Source organism: Trichosurus vulpecula, chromosome 3 (genome assembly GCF_011100635.1).
Source record: "Trichosurus vulpecula isolate mTriVul1 chromosome 3, mTriVul1.pri, whole genome shotgun sequence".
NCBI lineage: Eukaryota > Metazoa > Chordata > Mammalia > Diprotodontia > Phalangeridae > Trichosurus > Trichosurus vulpecula.
Window position 1 is genome coordinate 177,154,053 of NC_050575.1, and position 20,466 is coordinate 177,174,518.

Here is a 20,466-nt window from a genome sequence, read left to right on the forward strand (position 1 = left end):
GAAATTCTTCATCTTTTTAAATTGATTTTTAGTTTTTTATTATTTTAGGCCCAAGCATTCCGGAGCTTCAGCTTGGCTCTCAGATACACTCAGATGTATGAAGGAAGCCCTGGTGTAAAGGGAACTCTGTTGTGAATCCTTCTTCAATTGTTATTTATAATTATTTATTATTATTATTTATTATTTATTTATTATGGGGACCCTAGTCTGAGCTATCAATTTGTGACAGACTAGTTTATAACAGTTTTATAGAGTTTTAAATGTTATATGTTCTCAAGATGACTAAAGTATTTAATTTTTATAAAACAGAAGACATACAGTAGGAGAAAATTATGAAGAAATTATTTTGAAGGTTTTGAGTTTTTTAAAGATGGAGTTTGTTTTTTTTTTCATTTGTTTTCTTCACTCAATGTTTCACTTTTTTTTTAAACAAAGTGGAGTTGGAACACAGTTGTCTGAGGAGGAGAAGCCTGAGAGTTCAACTCCTCAAGCTCCTGAAGGCTTCGAATTGTCTGGGTCTTCTGTCTTTGTCAAGCCTACTACTGGTCTTTCACAGGGACCAGTAAAAGAAACCTTGGAGAGTGCTTTGATTGCTTTGGATTCTGAAAAGTAAGTTTCAATATAAGTTAACAAAAGTTGGGACTTAGGATTCAGAGCTCATTTGGGAATTTCAATGTGAGCCTATTTCTATTAATCTTAGTGGTTCTCCACCTATTCCAGCTTGGCTCGTCTCCGCCATCTCTCCCCCCCGGAACACACACACACACACACACACACACACGCTGAATCATTTGAAATAGTTGGCTGCAATTGATTGGTGAAGTTCAAGTTGATTTTCCATCTAGTTTTTATCAACTTTGTCAAGGTTACATCTATAATGTCCCATTCTCTAAAACTTTTGCAAAATGGAACTTAAGAGGATAGCTTAGTATGTGTTTGAGGCAGTTAGATCTCTCGGTGGATAGAGTGTGGGATCTTGGGCTCAGGAGGATCTGACTGAACAAAGGCATGTGTAGTGGAAAAGATCCTGAATTGAAATTGGAAAGCTTGAGTTCAGGTACTACTTCTGCTACTTATTTTCTGACTGCAAGTAAATCATTTCTCTTTCCATGAACCTTAATTATTTATGAAATGAGCATAATAATGCTTGTAACATCTACCTTATTTGGCTGGTAAAAATGAAAGTGCTTTATATATTGTAGGAATAATAATAAATAATAAAAAAATCTTAGTATTTTTATCATAATTTTACTCAGCTTTTTAGTTAGATCTAAGATCTTCTAGTTTGGTGACATTATTATAGATTAATTTCCTGTTCATTAACAAAGGGAAAAAATGGCCTCTTATAAATCATAAAATCATGGTCATTAGGGTTGTCTCATTGCCAAATAAAAGATGCTTAAGCATTGTTCCTTAAAATGGTTGGAAGAGGAAGGAAAAATTTCCTTTCCAAATACTGTTGTCAGATAAATATACCTATTGTGTACTGAAGCCAGCTTTGCCTCTGACTCTCTCTGTAGCCCTGGGAAAGTGACTTACTCTCTACAGTCTTCAGTGTCTTTTGTACAGTGATGGAAGTCTCCTGAGTTTTGTCATTCTGGTATTACAAATCTTGATGTACATACAGATGGATTTCTTCAAGAAACAACCAGATACCTAGCCCATGAGGGATATCTTTCTTTACCAACAAAGTTAAAATGAATCATTCACCCTTTTTTAGGATAGGAGACTACCTATGCAGCATTGCTGTTTTTCTGGATTCCAAGGGAAATGTGCATACCTGAATCTTTTAAAAAAAAGCAGTCTTAGGTTGTGCAACAGTCACTGAATTTATAGGGTTTCTATTACATTTTCATGTATCAGGCTTGTTATGTTATTGTGATATATGTGCCATGAACATCCTCAATGCCCAAACTAACTATATTTGTTGAATCTGAAAACCTTATATCCTGTAAAAGTAGGTATTTTCAACTGTAAATGCCAACAGTGCCACAAAGTGTGTGTGTATACACACACACACACACACACACACACACACACACACATCTTTTATGTTCAAAGAGGGTAAAGTCATTAAGTAGGTAAACTATTCTTGTCAAGGTTCCGTCATTTTATGGGTAATTCAGGAATAAAGTTAAAGAACTTCTTGGTTATAGCTATATAGGTATTTCAGAGCTACTGGAAATCCCAGTCATAACATCACCAACTGCCATCTGTTTAGGCTAGAAGATTCTGTAATAGCTGCACTAATTTAATCTTTGTGATGGACTATGTGACTAGAATAGACTTCCCTTGGAGAAGAAGTGATAAGGTGACCCATGAGTTACAGTTAGCATGTTTGAGCTGATGAAATAATGTTCAGAAATGATGTGCATTCAGAATTTTTTCGTTGCTCCATTACTAAAGATATGCATTTATTTTATTCCTTAGAATCCCCAGTGTCCTTGAGAAATTAGCACCTTCATTGTGGGTAGAGAAAGCATTTTATTGAGGGGGATGACTGAAAATAATTTTAGTTTCTCCCATAAATAGTGAGGGTTGGGCAGCCTTTCTACAGTTAACTCCAAAAAGTTGGCAGTTCACGTTGAGATAAGGTGTAGGCTCCAAGTGCTACTCTGTTGCTCAGTAAAGAGTACTAAATGCTTAGAATGCACCAGGTGTTTAATAAATGGTGATTGAATGAGTGGTACTGAAAAGGCTTGTTTTTATTCTCTTCTTGACATTGAACTGCCCATTTGAGAAACATTGTCATAAAGTAAAGTTTAAATGTTGAAAAAATTACAAAGCATTATATATCATATTGCTTTCTAAAATTTTCTTTTTCTCCTGTTCTCTTTATCTCCAAACTTCTTGACATCATCCTCCATTCTCCTCCTTTCCCCCATTCTCTAACAGTGAGATAGCCTTTCTCCTTATCAAGGCCAAGCCATCTACTTGTGTCCTTGATTTCAGCTCCTCTGTCTTCTCCAGCAGATTGCAACTCGAATAATTTTTGTCACTCTATTAATCTTCAGTCTTTCCCTATCTATTGATTACTTCTCTGCTATTTTCACACATGCTCAAGGCTCCCTCGTTCTTAAAAAAAAAATCTTTACTAGATTCTACCTTCCAGCTTTGATCCTATATCTCTCTTCTTCCCAACCAGAACCATAGAGAAAGCAATCTGCATTCAATTGCTACCACTTCCTCTCCTTATATCCAGTCCCCACTTCTTTGCAGTCTGACTTTTGATTGTTTTCTCAGTCCTCATGTTTGTAGACCTATTTGACTGTGTTTACCTCTCTTTCCTGGATTTACTCTCCTCTATGAATTTTCATTACTCCTCTAAGACCAGTGACCTCTTAATTGTTAAATCTGATGGTCTTTTCTCAGTCCTCCTGTTTGTAGACCTATTTGACTGTTTTGGCCACTCTTTCCTGGATTTCTTCTCCTCCATGAATTTTCATTACTCTTCTTTTTCTGTCTGATTCCAGAGTCATCCATATCATGACCCCTGTGTCATGGGTGATCCCACCCTGTGTACTCATCTCTTCTCTTTCTATACACTTTGTCTTGATGACTTTATCAGTTTCCTTGGGTATAATTATCATTCTTATGTCAGTCACTCCCAGAGCTATATCTAGTCCCTGTTTCACTCTCCCATCATTGAATATATTGAACATTTCAAATGGGATACCCTAAACACATCTTAAACTTAACATATCAAAACCAGAATTTAATATCTTTCCCCTTAACTTACTTCCGTTTGCCAAATCTCCTATTTTTGTCAAAGGTGTAACCATTTTATCTTCCAGGTTCATAACCTTAGTGTTAATATCTTCAAGTTCTCATTTTCCATTACCCTGAATATCCAGACAGTTGTCTCATCTTGTTCCTTTGTCGATAACATCTCTCATATTTGACCTCTTCATGCAACTATTAGCTTAGTCTAGGCTCTCATCTCCTTGTATAGATTATTGTGACAGTAAGCTATATGGCACAGTAGATGGAGTGCTGGGCTTGAAGGCAGGAAGACCTGAGTTTAAATTCAGCTTTGCACACTATCTATATGAACCTGGGCAGGTCACTTAACCTTTGCTTCAGTGTTTTCAAATGTAAAATGAGCATTATAAAAGAACTTAGCTTGAAGGGTTGTTGGATCAAATTAGATAATTTTTATAAAGCACTTTAGCACAGTGCCTGGCACATAGTAGGTGCTATATAAAAATGCTTTTTCTTTCCCCTCCCCTCAGTCTCTTTAATTGGTTTCCTCCCCTCAAACCTCTCTGAACTTTAATATTTCCTTCACATTGCCAAAGTAATTTTCCTTAAGTACAAATCTGATCATGTTACTTTCCTACTTACTAAATTGCAGTGACTCCCTATTTCCCATAGGATCAGATATAAACTCTGTTTAGTTTTTAAAGCTTGTCACAATTGTCAAATCTATTGACCATTTCTCAGTCTTCATCCTTCTTGACCTATCTGTAGCCTTTGACATTATTGATAACTGTTCTCCAGGATACTTTTCTCCTTACGTTATATGACACTGCTCTCTACTGATTTTCTTCATACCTGTTGGGCCACTCTCAGTCTCCTTTATTGCCTTTTCCTCCAGGTTATATCCATTAATTATAGGTGTTTCCTAAGTGTTTGTCTGGGTCCTCTTCCTCCTTTATGCTCTCACTTGGTGATCTGGTTTCCCGCCCTGGATTCAGTTGTCATCTCTCTGCAGATCTTCATGGCCCAGCCCTTCACTCCTAACCCAACTATCCCTCTTCCAAACTTCCCTATTCCTGTTCAGGATGCTGCCCCCTTGGTTAAGATCCTCTAGACCTCAATTCTAGAGTTTTGAAATAGACTTCTGGTCTCCCTGTTTCAAGTTTCCCCCCTACTCCTACTCATTCACTGATAGTCTGCCAGAGTGATTTTCCTAAGAAGCAAGTCTACTTATGTTCCTTCCTACTCAGTAAATTCCAGCGGTTCCCTATTGTCTCCAGAATCAAACATAAAATCCTTTGTGTGCCACTTAAAGACCTTAATCACTTTACCCCTTTCCTCCTCTTACAGTCTTCTTACTTACATTCACTCCCTTCCATGTACTCATTTTATTCAATGACACTGACCTTACTTTTCCTTGAACATGACGCTCCCATTTCCCAGCTCTCTGGTGTTCCTCCGAATGTCTGCCATGTCTAGAATACACTTCCTTCTCATAATATACTCTTGATAGATGCTTATTGGTGATGGACTTTCATATCGTTCCACTGTCTCCTTATTTGTAGCATTGTTTAGGTAATTATAGGAGAAAAGTAACAAAAGTGTTCATGCATATCTTTCTGTCACTGAAACTAAGTTTCTTTAAGACATCATTTTTATCTTTGATTTATGTAGTCTGGTCATTGAGTCATTATGTGCTAAACTAATGAAGGGGATAATTACCAATTTTTTGTTCTCTATTCAATGATCTTTCCTCTAGCCTTTTCTCTTGGCTATATTTCGTGGTTTATTCTTTTGGGGCTGAATTGGACATGTTTTTTTACGTATTTGATAAAAGATGTCAAGAAAATCGTGATATTTTTCAAGAGAGAACACTAAATAATTGCCATTATTTAATTGCTTCTGGCACCTGTATACACTAGTAAGGGTGGGTTAGAATCCAGATTCCAAAGGGCTACAAGTAATGAATGCCAAACTGCCTACCATGTCTAGTTGTAGTTATCAGTGATTTTCAGTGCCCATTATACGGTAGTTGCTCTTTATCAGAGTAGTACATAAATGGGGGAAGGGAGAAAGGGAATAAGCATTTATATAGTGCCTACTCTAGGGCAGGTACTATGCTAAGCACTTTACAAATATTATATCATTTAATTTAAGATAAGAAGAACTTATCCATGTAGAATGTTTTAGTTGTCTTGTGTGGGAGATGTGGGATCACCTTGGTATCACCTTGCCTCTTTAATTTCCTCCTAACCTACATTGATATACTTGATTTCTCTTCCCTAGATGTTCTGTGCCAAGCCATTTTATATAAATTTTGCTGTATGGCCTGCAAGATGCAGATATTCTTACATTGGAAAAATAGAAAGCAGCTCACATCTTGTGCCAGATCCCCTTTTTCTGTTATACCATCATGTAGCCAGACCCATTGAAAAGGTGTTATTTTTAGGTTTATCTTTTAAAAATTGGTATAGAGATGTCAATCAATATGTGTGCTAAACTTATCAAATAACTTTGGCCTTGGGATACATCAAGTTTTTTTTTAGTGAAATACTCTTTCTGTTGAAATGAATTGATATATAAGATGTGCTTAGTAGCATTTCAGTTATTAGAGGTAATTCTGTAGAGAACAACATCTCATGGGATATATTCATAAGTTGAGGGAGCAAATGGCTTAATTGTCTTTTAAGAGTCACTGATTCTTTTTTATTTCCCAATAGACCGAAGAAGTTACGTTTCCACCCAAAGCAGCTGTACTTTTCTGCCAGGCAAGGAGAACTGCAAAAAGTGCTGCTTATGTTAGGTAAGTAGACCTTATTATCCAAGATTATTATGCTTCTGGCCCAGAATTTGAGATTTCTTGCTCTAGTTGTGTTTGAGGCTGTATGATGTGGTATGGTGCTCTGATTGTGCTCAGCTTATTTGCGGCCTTACTTTTTTATCTTTCTTTCATAAAAATAAGGGGCACATCTAGTTTGGATTTCTTCTTTTGTTCTGTTTCTCTTATGACGTGTTTTTGCTCTATTATGGTTGTGAAAGTCTTTTTCTTTTTCATTGAAGCAGCCATTTAGGAATATGAGTATCAAATTAAGAGATCATATTAGAAGGCAAAGTGTTATTTTAACTGGGGTAGTTGTATAGTAAGATTGTTTTTAATCATTGTACTATCCTGGTGCTTACTAGTGCTTATGGATAAGACACAGTCTCTGAGACTTAGTTTTCCTATTTGTAAATGAGGTTAATAATGCTGGCACTACATGCCAGACTCTTGGAAAGATAGTATAATACCCTCAAATGGTATATTAATGTGAGGTATCATTATTATTATAGATAGCTCTGTTATTCATACTAATATATGGTGATGTTTTCATTTAAAAATAATTAATGTTTATATGATGAGTGCCTTTTTTACTTTGATTTGATTGTGGACATATGTCTAATATTCTGGGAATTTTTAATGCATATAACAAAATGGTGAAGACACAGTGTAAAGACCTGATTCAAAAGGAACTAAAAAGTTCTTTGGCTTAACTGTCTCTAATTATGCTTTATGTAGCTCTTTGATGCTAAATGCTATGCTAGAGATGGTGGGAGCCATCAGTTTGGGACATTTTTGTTCATCTTACCAACCTTGAACTGCTTTGCTTATTTAATTTGCTAATGAAACTGATCTAGCATTTGCTTCTATTAAACTTACAGAATTAATTATATTTTGTCACAGTTGTAATGATATTCTAATGATCTAGCAGTATAAACTATTATTGTCTCCTAAAATATATTGAGAGATTGTGTACTTAGAGGCTAGAGGGCTGGTCTTAGTTGTTCAGTAAGAATTTATTTAATACTTACTATGTTCCAGAGACTGCAATTAGTTCTGGAGGTTCAAGGAAAGGTATCCTGCCCTAAAGGAGTGAACATGCTAATTGGGGGTAACAATATGCAAAAAAATTTGTACATATAATTTCTTCAATTGTAAAATGGGTATAAAAATATCACTTTCTCAGAGTCGTGAGGATCAAATGTGGTAATATTTATAAAAATTGCTTAGCTCCATGCCTGGAACATAGTAGGTACTATTTAAATGCTTATTCTCTTCCCTTCCCTACCCCTCTCCTCCTCTCCCCTTCTAGGCATAAAGCTGTACCAGGATGCAGCTAACAAGCATTTATTATTTGCTGTGTGCCAAGCAGTGTGCTGCTAGGTGTGAGGTCTACAAAGTCAAACAGATTGAAATAGTCTGTGTTCTCAAGGAGCTTATATTCTATGGGAGGAAACTGTGTGTACACACACACACCCACCCACCCAATTCAGGAAGTCAGGCTCCTGCACTTGGAGAGATCAGGAAATGCTTTGTGTTGAAGGCGGTTCAACCTCATCTGAAGGTAGAGAGGTATCCATCATCATGAATAATGATCATTGCCAAGGCACATACAGGAGATGTGTGAAGAATAGAAATGTTACTTGACTTGTCTATAGAGTTATGATAGGAGTAAAGTGTAATGAAGCTGAAAAGATAAGATTGGGGCCAAGTTGTGAAAACTTTTCAGGCCAAACAGAAGAGTTGATATTTGATCCTAGAGCCAGGAGGGAGCCCTTAGAGTTTATTCAGTAAGGAAGTGACAAAGTTCAGTATTAAGGAAAATCATTTTGCCAGTCATATGGAGGATTTGAGTTTGCAGAGACTTAAAGAAGGGAAATCATTTAGTTGTTTACAACTATAATCCAGTAGAAGTGGAGTGGAGTGTGGGAAGGCAAAGGTGAGAGAATGTGAATGAGGGATTAGGACAAGGTGGAGTTGAGTTGGAGATTAAACACAAGGATAGTAAGAGTAATGGTGATGGAGGTTTGCTAGCCTTCAGGGTAGTAATGAATGACAAATGATTAAAATACTCACAGTTTCAGTTTCATTTTAGGATCTTAGGGGTTCCACTGATGAGGTAGGGTGACACTCAGTGTGGTCAAGGCTCAGCAGGCAATAGGTATGGGATCTGCTGAGTCCTCCTGGTAGGATGGAGGTGAAAGTAGGACAAAAAAAATCAATTAGATTCATGTAGAGTTAGACACATTTTAGCTGTGCTAGTCACTTAAGTTTTCAGTGCCCCCAAGTACCTTTGATAGAATGTAAACTCTGGAGAGTAGGGGTTATTTCATTCTTTGTATTTGTTTCCGGCATGCCTAACCCAGTGCCTGGTATAGGAGGTGCTTAATAGGTGCTAGTTGATTGCTTGAGACTTCAGTTACAAATGAGTTGCCAACCTGCTTCAGTTGAAGAAGTTTCTCCATTGGGATGATAATATCCACCCCAAAGGTCCAATGCTGTCCCCTACCTTTTTCCTCCCCTTCCTCCCTACGTTCCAACAATAACAATAGCCTCCAAGGCACAGGTAGGTTTTTTTTTAATTGATTGTGTACACAACTATTTGCCATTTTAAAATCTAATTTGAAGTTGTAGTAGAAGCTGTGATATATGAAATTATTAATAAGCCATGGTTATTTTACAGTTGACGGAATTGATCCCAACTTTAAAATGGAGCACCAGAATAAAAGAACTCCACTCCATGCAGCTGCAGAGTCTGGCCATGTGGACATCTGTCACATGTTGATTCAGGTTCATCTTTATCATTCACAATAAATATATATGTTTTTGTATTCTTTTAGAAGTTTTTAAGTCCGTTATGATGATGTAATAGAAAAAAGTACTGGATTTGGAATCAGAAGACTTGGGTTCGCTATCCTTCTCTATTTCTTATTCTTTGTGATACTCTGGGTCCCTTCCAACTCTGTGTCCATGGTCCAATGAGCCTGTGATAGTGATGCAGATTAGAATTGGGAATGAAGTGTGCTGTACTTGGATTCAGGGGATCTGGGTTTGAATCCCAGCTCATAGTTATCTTTGTGACCCTGGGCAAATCACATTCCCTCTCTGGGCCTGTTTTCTCAACTGTCAAATAGAGATAGTAATATGATAGTCATATGATTGTTCTGAGAATCAAATGAGATTTTAGATTGACAGACATATGGATAGATAGCTTCTTTCAGTCCTTACAGTGCTGTACAAATGTTAGCAGCCACCACCACTACTACCATCACCATCAGTTACTGTATTGTAAGTTATTACTGATCAAGTCACTTTTGTTCTTTCTTTCCTGTGAAGAGATTCTTAGATATTCATATAGTTTGTTCAGAAAGAGGATTTCAGGAAAATTCAGAATGTTATTGAAAATTCATATTGACTTCCTCATTTCATCTTGTAAATTAAACCTGCTTTTCCTCAAGCAGCAGTATTTAAAATCAATAAGCTATTTTTAACTCATTTAAATTTTTTTTCGTATTTTTCAGTTGCATTTAATTAATTTTTTTCCTATTTATTGCAAATATACATATTTGTGTATATATATGTGTGTGTGTACATATGTATACGTGTGTGTGCTTAAAATGTTTTGCAAACCTTAAATTGCTACCTAAATATTATGTGTTATTATCGGATTTAATGTAAGAGAAAACTTCTTAGGAATTAGAACTGTCCCCAGATGGAATGTCTTGTCTTGGCAGGTAATTAAACAAAGGCTCAATGATCACTTATCATTTATTTTGTAGATGGGATTCTTCATTCAGTTATGATTTGGACTGCATGGCCTCTGAGGTCTCTTCTAGCTTAAAACTTCCTTGACTCTGTAAATTATATGTAATTCTAGACCTAGTTCATATATTTATATAGCATTATATCTTAATGAAAAACACTTGAATCTAAGTACATTTTTTAATGCCATCCTTTAGATAAATAATTGTCTTGGGGACATTTTCTATAATGTATTTAGCTCCTTGTAAGAAAGCACACAGTATAGTTAACAGTGATTAGGCTTTTCTTCTTCCTGATGTTCAGCTGTGAAGTATGCAGAATAGTTTGTTATCAGAAGACAAGAATTATATAATATTCCTGCCTTTTCCTCCACTATCATTTGTTTCAATAGGCTGGTGCTAACATTGACACCTGTTCAGAAGACCAGAGAACCCCACTGATGGAGGCATCAGAAAACAACCATTTGGATGCTGTTAAATACCTCATCAAGGCTGGCGCATTAGTAGATCCTAAGGTATGATTGTTAGATTTTAGTTCTATAAGGATGTAAATTTTCCCAGGAGATGGAAGAAACTTCATATAGAGTCATATAGAGTACAGCCAGGGATTGTGTTACAGGACTCTAAAGAGCAAAATACCATGGCTTGGAACCTCAGGTTGTTTATTCAGTGCTTGAAAACACCAATTTTAATAGAATTTAGCAACTTATAGCTTTCAGCTTAGGGCAGTTAGGTGGTATAGTGGAAAGAGTGCTGGGCCTGGGAGTCAGAAAGACTCATTTTCCTGAATTCAGATCTGGCCTCAGACACTTCATAGATGTTTTACCCTGGGCAAGTCACTTAACCCTGTTTGCCTCAGTTTCCTCATCTGTAAAATGAGCCAGAGAAGGAAATGGCAAACCACTCCAGTATCTTTGCCACGAAAACCCCAAATAGGGGCACAAGGGATTAGTCACGACTGAGACAGCTGAACAACAAGAAGCCGCAGCTTTCAGCTAATTTACCTCTACTTCCTTGAGATTTTCTCTAATTATCCAAGTCATGAATGATCCTTTCATTGTATTTCACATACCACTTTTGTGTGTCTTTTATTCTCCTATCATATGCTATTCTTATGTTATAGTTATTTTGTAACTGTTATACAAATGTAATATGTTTGTCATATCACCTGCCAGCCTCTTCCTGTCTCTTCTCCTCAAGATTTTTAGTTCTTTGAGGACAGAGTAGTTTCATTATTTTTATATTCCATAGTATTGAGTACAGGTTTGTGCACATGGTAGGAACTTAATAATTGAGGTCTGGATGACTGATGAGTTTCTATACAACTGAAGAAACTAAGCCAAAATAATATTCATGTTTGCTATGAAAGAAACCAAAAGACACAAATTGAAGCCAAATGTAAAGACTGTGTAGTTTGTACTTAGGCAACTAAAGAGGTTGGTGAAGTTGTTCCTTTTGTGTAAAATGGAAATAATAATAAGTGGAGTCTTCACCTTACCATATTCTTGTGGTTATTAAGTGAGATAATTTATGTAAAACACTTTATGTACCTCAAAAGTCTGTGCAGTTGTTGGCTGTTGTTGTTATGCCCATATTCCCTAAAACAAGAAATCTGTTTCGTGGTCATGCCATCTAATATCCCTTAACCTCTTTTGCTCTCAGTTTCCTTATTTTACCAAATGAGAGGTTTGGATTATATAATTTGTCAGTTATTTCCTACCTATGAGCTACTATGAAGAGAACTTCCGTTTATATGTGCCAAAATCAGCACCTATTTATTTAGTGTCTACTATATGTGCTAGGTACTGTGCTATGCATTGGAGATTCATAGTAAAAAATGAGAAAAATACTACCCTCAAAGGAGCTTATATTTTATTGGGAGAGATAACATGTACATATGTAAGTATATTCAAAACAAGTGTATAATTAATATAAGGGGTGTGTGTGTAAAATTAACAATTGGAAATTTCAAGAAAAGGCAGAATCCAAACCTCAAAGGGAAAAAGGGATTTTAAGAGGCAGAGATAAGATAGGAGTCCATTCCAGTTACATGGGACAGCCAGTGCCAGAAAGCTTTGATGAAATATTATATGAAGAATATATATAAAGGCCAGTCTGGCTGGAACACAGCATGGGAAGAAGAGCCCTCACTTCCTCCATTTCCTGTTCTCTCACTCCCCTTCTAAACCTTTAATATTTGGTTTCTGTCCTCTTTGATCAATTGAAATTTTTCTTTCTAAAGTCACTAGTGAACTCCTAATTGAAAAATCTCATGGCCTTTTTGCAGACCTTATCTTTTTTTTTTTTTTTTAAACCACTCTTTGGTATTCCAACACTGTTGACCGCTGCCTTATACATGCATACCTCTGTTTGTTTTCATGGTATTCTTTTTTGATTCTCCTCTTCCTTTTCTGACCATTCCTTCTCAGTGTGCATTTCTAGATCATCAGTTGTCCTGGACCCTTTTCTTATCTTTCTTTTCACTCTCAGGTCATCCAAGGTTACAGCCTTGGTGTCATACTGTCAGTTATTTCAATAAATCAGTAAACTTTATTAAGCACTTACTATGTGCTGGACACTGTGCCAAGTGCTGGAAATGCTAAGAAGGGGAAAAAAACACTCCATGCTCTCAAGTAGCTCACAGTGCAGTGGGGGAGATAACATGTTAACAACTATGTATGAGAGATGATGCATACTACTACATTGTATTGGAGGCACCTATTGTCAATGGCCTTCTGAAGGAGCTTTGTGGCACAGAATGGAGAAGTATGGGTAAATAGCGATCAGTGATGGATAGCTCAGGTGAGCATTTTTTCTAAGGAACAGGAAGATATGGGCATGTTTTTAGGCAATAGGGAAGCAGCCAGTATCCAAGGAGAGACTGAAGATAAGTGAGAGAGTGAAGATAGAGGGAGCAGTCTACTGGAGAAGAGAGGACAGAATTGGATCACTTTTGCAAGTAAAGGACTTTGCGTTGGTGAGGAGACAGGATTGAAAGAGGAGATGAGATGAGGAGGAGAGGAGAAGAGGGAGCTTTCAGTAAATGGCCTCAGTCTTAGCAAAGAGGGGAGGAAGAGCCATGGAAGTTTTAAGGAGGGATGAAAAGGTTTGGAAGAGTTCCTATGGTGAGTGGGAGTTAAGTAGGGAGGTGTGAATGGTTTGCTTTGATGCAATGAAGGCTCATTTGAGGATATGTAACTTAAGTTTGTGGTAAATCCATTCAGTATGGTTTTGTGATGTTCTGCAGCTTCAGTGAGCACATATGTAGGAGTGAAGGAGTAGATGGGTGGGAATAGTCCAGAGTTAAGACTTAGCAGGGCAAGATGTTTAGCAGCCAACCAATTGCCAAATCTTATCATTTCTTACTTTACGACATCTCTGGCCTATTTCTTATCTTCTGTATTCACAAAGCCACTACTACCCTAATTTAGTTTCTTACCACATTTCTTCTGATCTTTTGCAAAAGCCTTCTGATTAGTTGGCATGCCTCAAATATTTCCCCACCTCCATCCATTTCCCACACAACTATTAAGATGATTTTCCCAGTGCATGGACCTGGCTGTGTTACCCCTTGACTCATTAAGCTCTGGTCATTTTTTGTTGCCTCCCAGATCAAATACAAAGTCTTGTGGCATTTAAAGGTCTTCACAACCTTCTTGATGTTCCTCAGTCTTTCTCCTATCTACATGTTTTTTTATTGACTGTTTCTAATGCCTGGAATGCTCTGCTTCCCAACTTCAAACTCTTCGATTCTCTAACTTCTTTTAGAACTCAACTCAAGTGTCACCTCCTCTAGGAAGCACTCCTTGATCTCATGTTCTAGTGCTGTCCCCTCTAGGGTTATGCTCCATGTATTCTGCTTTAGCCTTGCATGCTATGATTTGTATATATTATCTTCCCCATTAGAGTGTAAACTGTTTGAGGTCACTGACTCTAGAACTTGGCATATTACCTGGAGCATAGATAGCACTAAAATGCTTGGAGATTGATTGGTGATCTCATCAATTTCTATCATTGCATTCTATGCAAATGATTTATAGATTTATATATTCAGCCCTCATCTTTCTCCTAATCTCCTCTCTTACATTAACAACTACCTTCTTGATATTTCAAATTTTATTTTCCATAAATTTCTCATATATGTCTCTACCTGAACTCTCATATTTTTCTTTTCTTTCAGGTCACCTTCTAAATGTCCCTATTTCTGTCAAGAAAAGCACCATCCTTCCAGTCCCCTATGTTAACAACCATGATATCATCCTCAGCTTCTTCCTCCTCCTCCTCACATATCCACTTAGTTATAAAATCTTGTCTTTTCATCTCCTCAGCATCTGCCATATCTACCCCATTCTCTCCATCCACATAGCCACTACTGTAGTACAGTCCTTCATGAACTTTCTCCTATACCATTACAACAGCTTCCTCTTTGATCTCCATCCTAAGTCTTTTCATGGTTCTATGCATCCATCATATAGCTGTCAAGATTGTTTTTCCTAAAGGACAAGTCTGACCATGTCATTTTCCTACTTAATGAAGTCTACTAGCTCTTTATTTCCTTCAATATCCAATATAAACTCCTCTTTGGCATTTAAATCCCTTTGTAACCTGTTCCCCACCTACCTTTCCAGACTTGTTTCACGTTACTTCCCTCCATGTACACTCTAGTTGACCAAAACTAGTCTTCGTGTTCCTCATGCATGGTTTTCCATCTGCTACTTCTGGGCCTTTGCACTGGCTGTCGCATGTACCTGAAATGTACTCTCTCCTGGCCTCCATTTTTCTGATCTAGTGTCTCCAGTGTTTAACTCAATCACTCCTGTTTACTTAAGCTCTGGGTACTTGCTGGCAGTAGAAGGGGAAACAGGGAGATTGAAGATGAGAGAAACAGTGGACTTCATGGGAATTTGAGGAAATGTGATGAGTGGTATAAGTATTGGGGTCAGCCTTTCTGAGTAGGGTTACCTCCTCATTAGAGGCTAGAACAAAAGAAGAGTGGATGGGGTGATGTAAAGGGTCAAATGTGGTCTAGGGAATAATGCAGTTTCTTTGGAGTCTAGAAGACCTGTTTGTAGTTGCTTAATCTTTATGCCTTACCTTCCTCATCTTTTTAATGAGGGAATTTGACTTACTCACTAAGTAGCTAATAAATGAATTGATCCAGCAACAAAATCCTTTATCTTTAGATGTCTCATCACAGATGTACAAAGTATAGCTAGGTGTAGGTAGTGGTAGGCAAAGGACACTAGCCATCCTAATTTGAGTAGCAGTGTTTGATATCGTAGGTATAAATTAGACAAGGAAGAATACCTGAAATATGGCTTTGGAAGGGCATACTATATTCTAAAGTCATAGAAAAGAGGTGGAAGGAGGAGTAGTTGTGTTATATTAAGAAGATAGTCTCATGTGGGGTGGTCTAGGAATTAGAGGATGGAGGCATGATAGAAAGCAACAGTTAGCCTAGGAAGAATGGGAGGCTGTCAAGAATTAAATTGTAAATCATCAAAAGTATATGTTATTGGATAAAGAATAGAAAAGTATATCTGTGGAATACATTATATAACCAGAAACAATCAAACTTAGTGACGATAGTACTTGACAGACTCAGGGATTCAACTAGGTTAAGAACTAACTCTATTCAATAAAAACTTCCAGGGAAATTTGAAGGCATTCTGATAGAAATTAGGTTTAAACCAGTATCTTGCATTGTATATTACAGTTAAGCTCCAAATGGATACATGACCTAGTTGTAAAAAGGTCACATCATAAATCATGGGGCCAGGGAAAAAAACACATTTCACAGCAATGGAGAGGGGAAGAGTTCTTGGCCGTTAAAGAGATGGAAAGGATCAAAGGACATAAAATGATTTTAGTTATATGGAATAAAAAACTTTTTGCTCGAACAAAATCAATGCAATTAAAATTAGAGAAACAGAACAAAGTTGTTAAGTGTGGAAAAAAATCTTTATAGTAAATTTCTTTGACAAATATATACCTCATAGATACACAAAGAATTTTACCATGCAGTTCTCAAAGAAAATAGGCCAAGCTATCAATAACTAAATGGAAAAATGCTCAAAGAAACTAGCAAAGCAAATGAGAAGGACTGAATTTCCAACTTGTTCCCATCAGATTGGCAAAGATAACAATAAAAGAAAATAACAATTGCTAGAAGGACTTTAGAAGGATAGGCGTACTGGTGCGTTGTTAGTAGAGCAGTATAAGAACATCAACATTCCAGAAAAGATTTTAGAACTATATACCCTTTCTTCACTGCTGGTCCCCTAAATTAGTAAACTGCATATTCTTTATTCTTTTACCTTATGACACCGCTATTAGCCTTTTACCTCAAAGAGATTAATGAAAAAGAGAAACGACTTCTATGTTCAAAAATATTTGTAGCAGCCCTTTTTATTATAGGAAAGAACTAGAAACAAAGTGGCTACCCATTTGTTGTTGAATAGCTGAGCAAATTATGGGATTATTAATGTAAATCAGTATCACTTGACTAAGCAATAGTAAAGGCTTACAACAGGTATGCATGACTGCATTTTTAAAAATGTAACTTTAATTCTGGATAGAGCTTTTGTATTAGGTTAAAAAAGTCAGTATTGACTAAATTATCACTCTTTCCAGATGGTATGATGATTTACTTAGAGAATGAAGTAAAAAACTACTTGAAATAATACACAACTTTAGCAAATAAGCAGGACATAAAATAAACCCAGGAGAAAAATATACAAGATTACAGACACACGGTATCTGTAAGGACCAACTTTGATAGACTTGACTCCTCTTATCAATGCAAGGCTCAAAGATAGCTCCAAAAGACTCATGGTGGAAAAAGCTATGCACATCCAGAGAAGGAATTACGGAGTCTGAATGCAGATTGAGGCAAGCTATTTGCTCTCTTTTTTTTTTCCTTCTTTTTTGGCTTTGTTTCGTCTTTCTCACGATTCATTCCATTGGTTATAATTCTTCTTTACAACTGGACTATTATGTAAATAAGTTCAATGTGAAGGTAATTGTAGAACCTACATTTGATTACATGCTGTCTTGGCAGGAAGGGGGGAGGAGAGGGAGGGAGAGAAATTATGGAATCCAAAAACCTGTGGAACTGAATGTTGTAAAGTAAAAATAAAAATAATAAAAAACAACCCCCAAAATCAGTATTGAACTGCAGAAAGTAGTTATTTTGTCCATCTATACAATAGTCCTCAGAAAATTAAAATAATCACAGAATGACTTGTCCCAGGACCAGTTCTGTCTGAACCCTCTTGAAAAAAATGAGACTAATTATAATCACATAACCTGGTGACTAGAATGACACATCAGGAGCTCAGTATCTTTCACGGCCTGACCACTCCTGAGGCTACAAACAGATCTCAAAATATCCTTGAGAACTTAGCCAATTTTTTTTTTTTTGCAGGGGGGAAGGCAGGGCAATTGGGATTAAGTGATTTGCCCAAGGTCACACAGCTAGTAAGCATGTCAGGTGTTTGAGGCTGAATTTGTCCTCAGGTCCTCCTGACTCCAGGGCCGCTGCTCTACTCACTGGACCACCTAGCTGCCCCTTTCATTTTTTTTTTTAAAGTTTCAATTTTCAACATTCACTTCTATAAGATTTTGAGTTCTAAATTTTCTCCACCTCCCTCTCTTCCCCCCTCCCTAGGACAGAGTTTAATCTGATATAGGCTATACATTTACAATCATATTACATACCTTTCCATGTTAGTTACTTTGTAAAGAAGAATTAGAACCAAAGGAAAAAACCAGGAGAAAGAAGGAAAAAAAAGAGAAAATAGTCTCCTTCGATCTGCATTTAGACGCCATAGTTCTTTCTCTGGATGTGGATAGCATTTTCCATAATGAGTCTTTTGGAATTGTCTTAGATCCTTGCATTGCTGAGAAGAGTCTATCAAAGTCTGTCAAAGTTGTTCATCACACAATGTTACTGTTGCTGTGTATGATGTTCTCCTGGTTCTGCTCACTTCACTCAGCATTGGTTCATGTAAGTCCAGGTTTTTCTGAAATCTGCTTGCTCATCATTTCTTATGGAAGAGTAGTATTCCATTACATTCATATACTCAACTTGTTCAGCCATACCCCAATTGATGGACATCCCCTCCATGGTCAGTTCTTTGCCACCACGAAAAGAGCTGCTATAAATATGTTTGTACATGTGAATCTCTTTGGGATATAGATCTAGAAGTAGTATTGCTGGGTTAAAGGGTATGCACAGTTTTATCGCCCTCTGTGCATCAGCTAGTCAATTGTAATGGAGCTGGATCATTATCAGAGTCCAAATTGTTATCCACAATTGCGCAGGCATTACATTGCTCCATAGAAACTTTACAACTATGTTTTAATAAATATCATGATAAATACAGCAAAGGCATTGAACAAATAGCCTTTGAAATATAGAATCCTAGCAGAAGAAATTAAAATTATGTGCATACAGGATGAAATATAGAGTATCATCATCCTTTCTGCTTCTGAATTTGTACTGAGGCTACTTTTCATGGACCTACAGAAGATCATCTTTCATCCTAATATTTTTATTTAAAAACAAAAAAGTTAATCCTTAAACTGGCTTTGAGTTCCATTGAAGAGAATGAAAAGAATGAGATAATAATAACTTAGTGTACATAGAACATTAAGTTTTGCAAAGCGCTGAATGTACACTTATTTGAACCTAACAGCTCAGTGAGGTGTGGGTGCTGTTATTATCCCCATTTTGCAGATGAGAGTACTAAACTGGCAAATCTGATTCCTAAACTGTTTTCATTCAGTTTTTGATTCTAGAATAGAAGAGGTCTCATTTTTCCAGAATAGGAAAGAAAATGATGTCTGCAAACTATTGGCCAGTGTTCTTGACTCTACTTGTTGGCAGAACACATTATTGAAGAGATGTTTAGCTAGCATGGCATCATGAAGCACAAGTCATGGCTCACTGCAGTTTCTTTGATCTCTATTTCTTTTGAGTCCCCTACAATCTATCCATAACCAGATTCACAACCTTTTTGAGGCTCTTTTCTCTCCCATACTTCCTTGTCTAGTAAGTTTCCAAATTTTGTTGATGCCACTATATTTCTTACATGCATTCCTTTCAGTCACAAACACAAACTCTACCACTTCCTCCCTGGTTTAGTAATAATTTGTTGTTGTCAGTTGTTTTTCAGTTATGTCTAACTCTTTGTGACGCCATTTTGGATTTTGTTGGCAAAGATGCTAAAGGGGTTGGTTATTTCCTTTCCAGCTCATTTTATAGATGAGGAGACTGAGGCAAAGAAGCTTAGTTGACTTCCCCAGGGGTACACATAGTCTGTGGCAGAATTTGAACTCAGGCCTTCCTGACTCTATACCCATGCTTTATCCATTGTGCTACATTGCTGCCCATTATAGTACTGTAATGTTAGTATTACTGTAGCCTTTTAATTGGTCTCTGTCTGTTAGGTCCCTCTCTTCCCTTTTCAAGTTATTTCACATAGTTGCCGAAGTTATATTCTAATCCACAGACCTGAACATGCATGTCCTCTACTCAAGAAGCTCCAGGGTCTGTCTTTTGTCTCTAATATAGAATACAAACTTCTCTTGTTTGTCATTTGAAGCTCTTCATCATCTAGTGCAGGGGTGGGGAACCTGCGTCCTCGCCTCGAGTAGTTCTAACTGTTTCCAGATTTTGTTGCATATTAATTCCCTCCATGTATTATATGAGGGCTGCTTGTTGTACTCCATATGTGGCATTCTATCTCCCATGTTCTTGCCTTTCTACTGGCTATCCCCCATGTCTGAAGGTAGTACTGTCTCTTCACCTCCACCTCGTAATATCCCTTTTTTCCTTTAAAGCGTAGATCAAAAGCTGTTTCCTAAATGAGGCCTTTTCTGATCTTTACAGATGCTAGTGTTTCCCTTATCTCCCCCACCCCAATTACTTTGTGTTTTCATAGATGTATGCAGGATTTTTTTTTTCACGTGATAGAATTGTAAACTTTTTGAGGGCAACAACTATATTCCTTTTCTTTTTTCTATTCCAAGTCCTTGGCATAATTTCTGATACGTAGTTGATGCTTACTAAATATTTGTTAAATGGTGATTGAAGAAGAGGTCAAGAACAAGGTAAAGGTTCTGGCTGACTTGCGCTGACCAGAGAAGACCTTGACAACCAATTAGATGCATATATGTCACAAA

At 37.0% G+C, this 20,466-nt stretch overlaps 1 protein-coding gene across 7 annotated transcripts in view; it reads left to right on the forward strand.

Moving 5' to 3' along the window:
* The window catches only part of EHMT1 (euchromatic histone lysine methyltransferase 1), a 304,570-nt gene that overhangs the window by 192,012 nt on the left and 92,092 nt on the right, over positions 1 to 20,466 (forward strand). For all 7 annotated transcript variants that reach the window (XM_036749452.1, XM_036749451.1, XM_036749450.1 and 4 more), the window contains 4 exons: positions 436 to 609; positions 6,420 to 6,502; positions 9,201 to 9,307; positions 10,671 to 10,793. In XM_036749452.1, the coding sequence (XP_036605347.1) occupies positions 436 to 609; positions 6,420 to 6,502; positions 9,201 to 9,307; positions 10,671 to 10,793 (487 nt within the window). The remainder of the gene's footprint in view (positions 1 to 435; positions 610 to 6,419; positions 6,503 to 9,200; positions 9,308 to 10,670; positions 10,794 to 20,466) is intronic.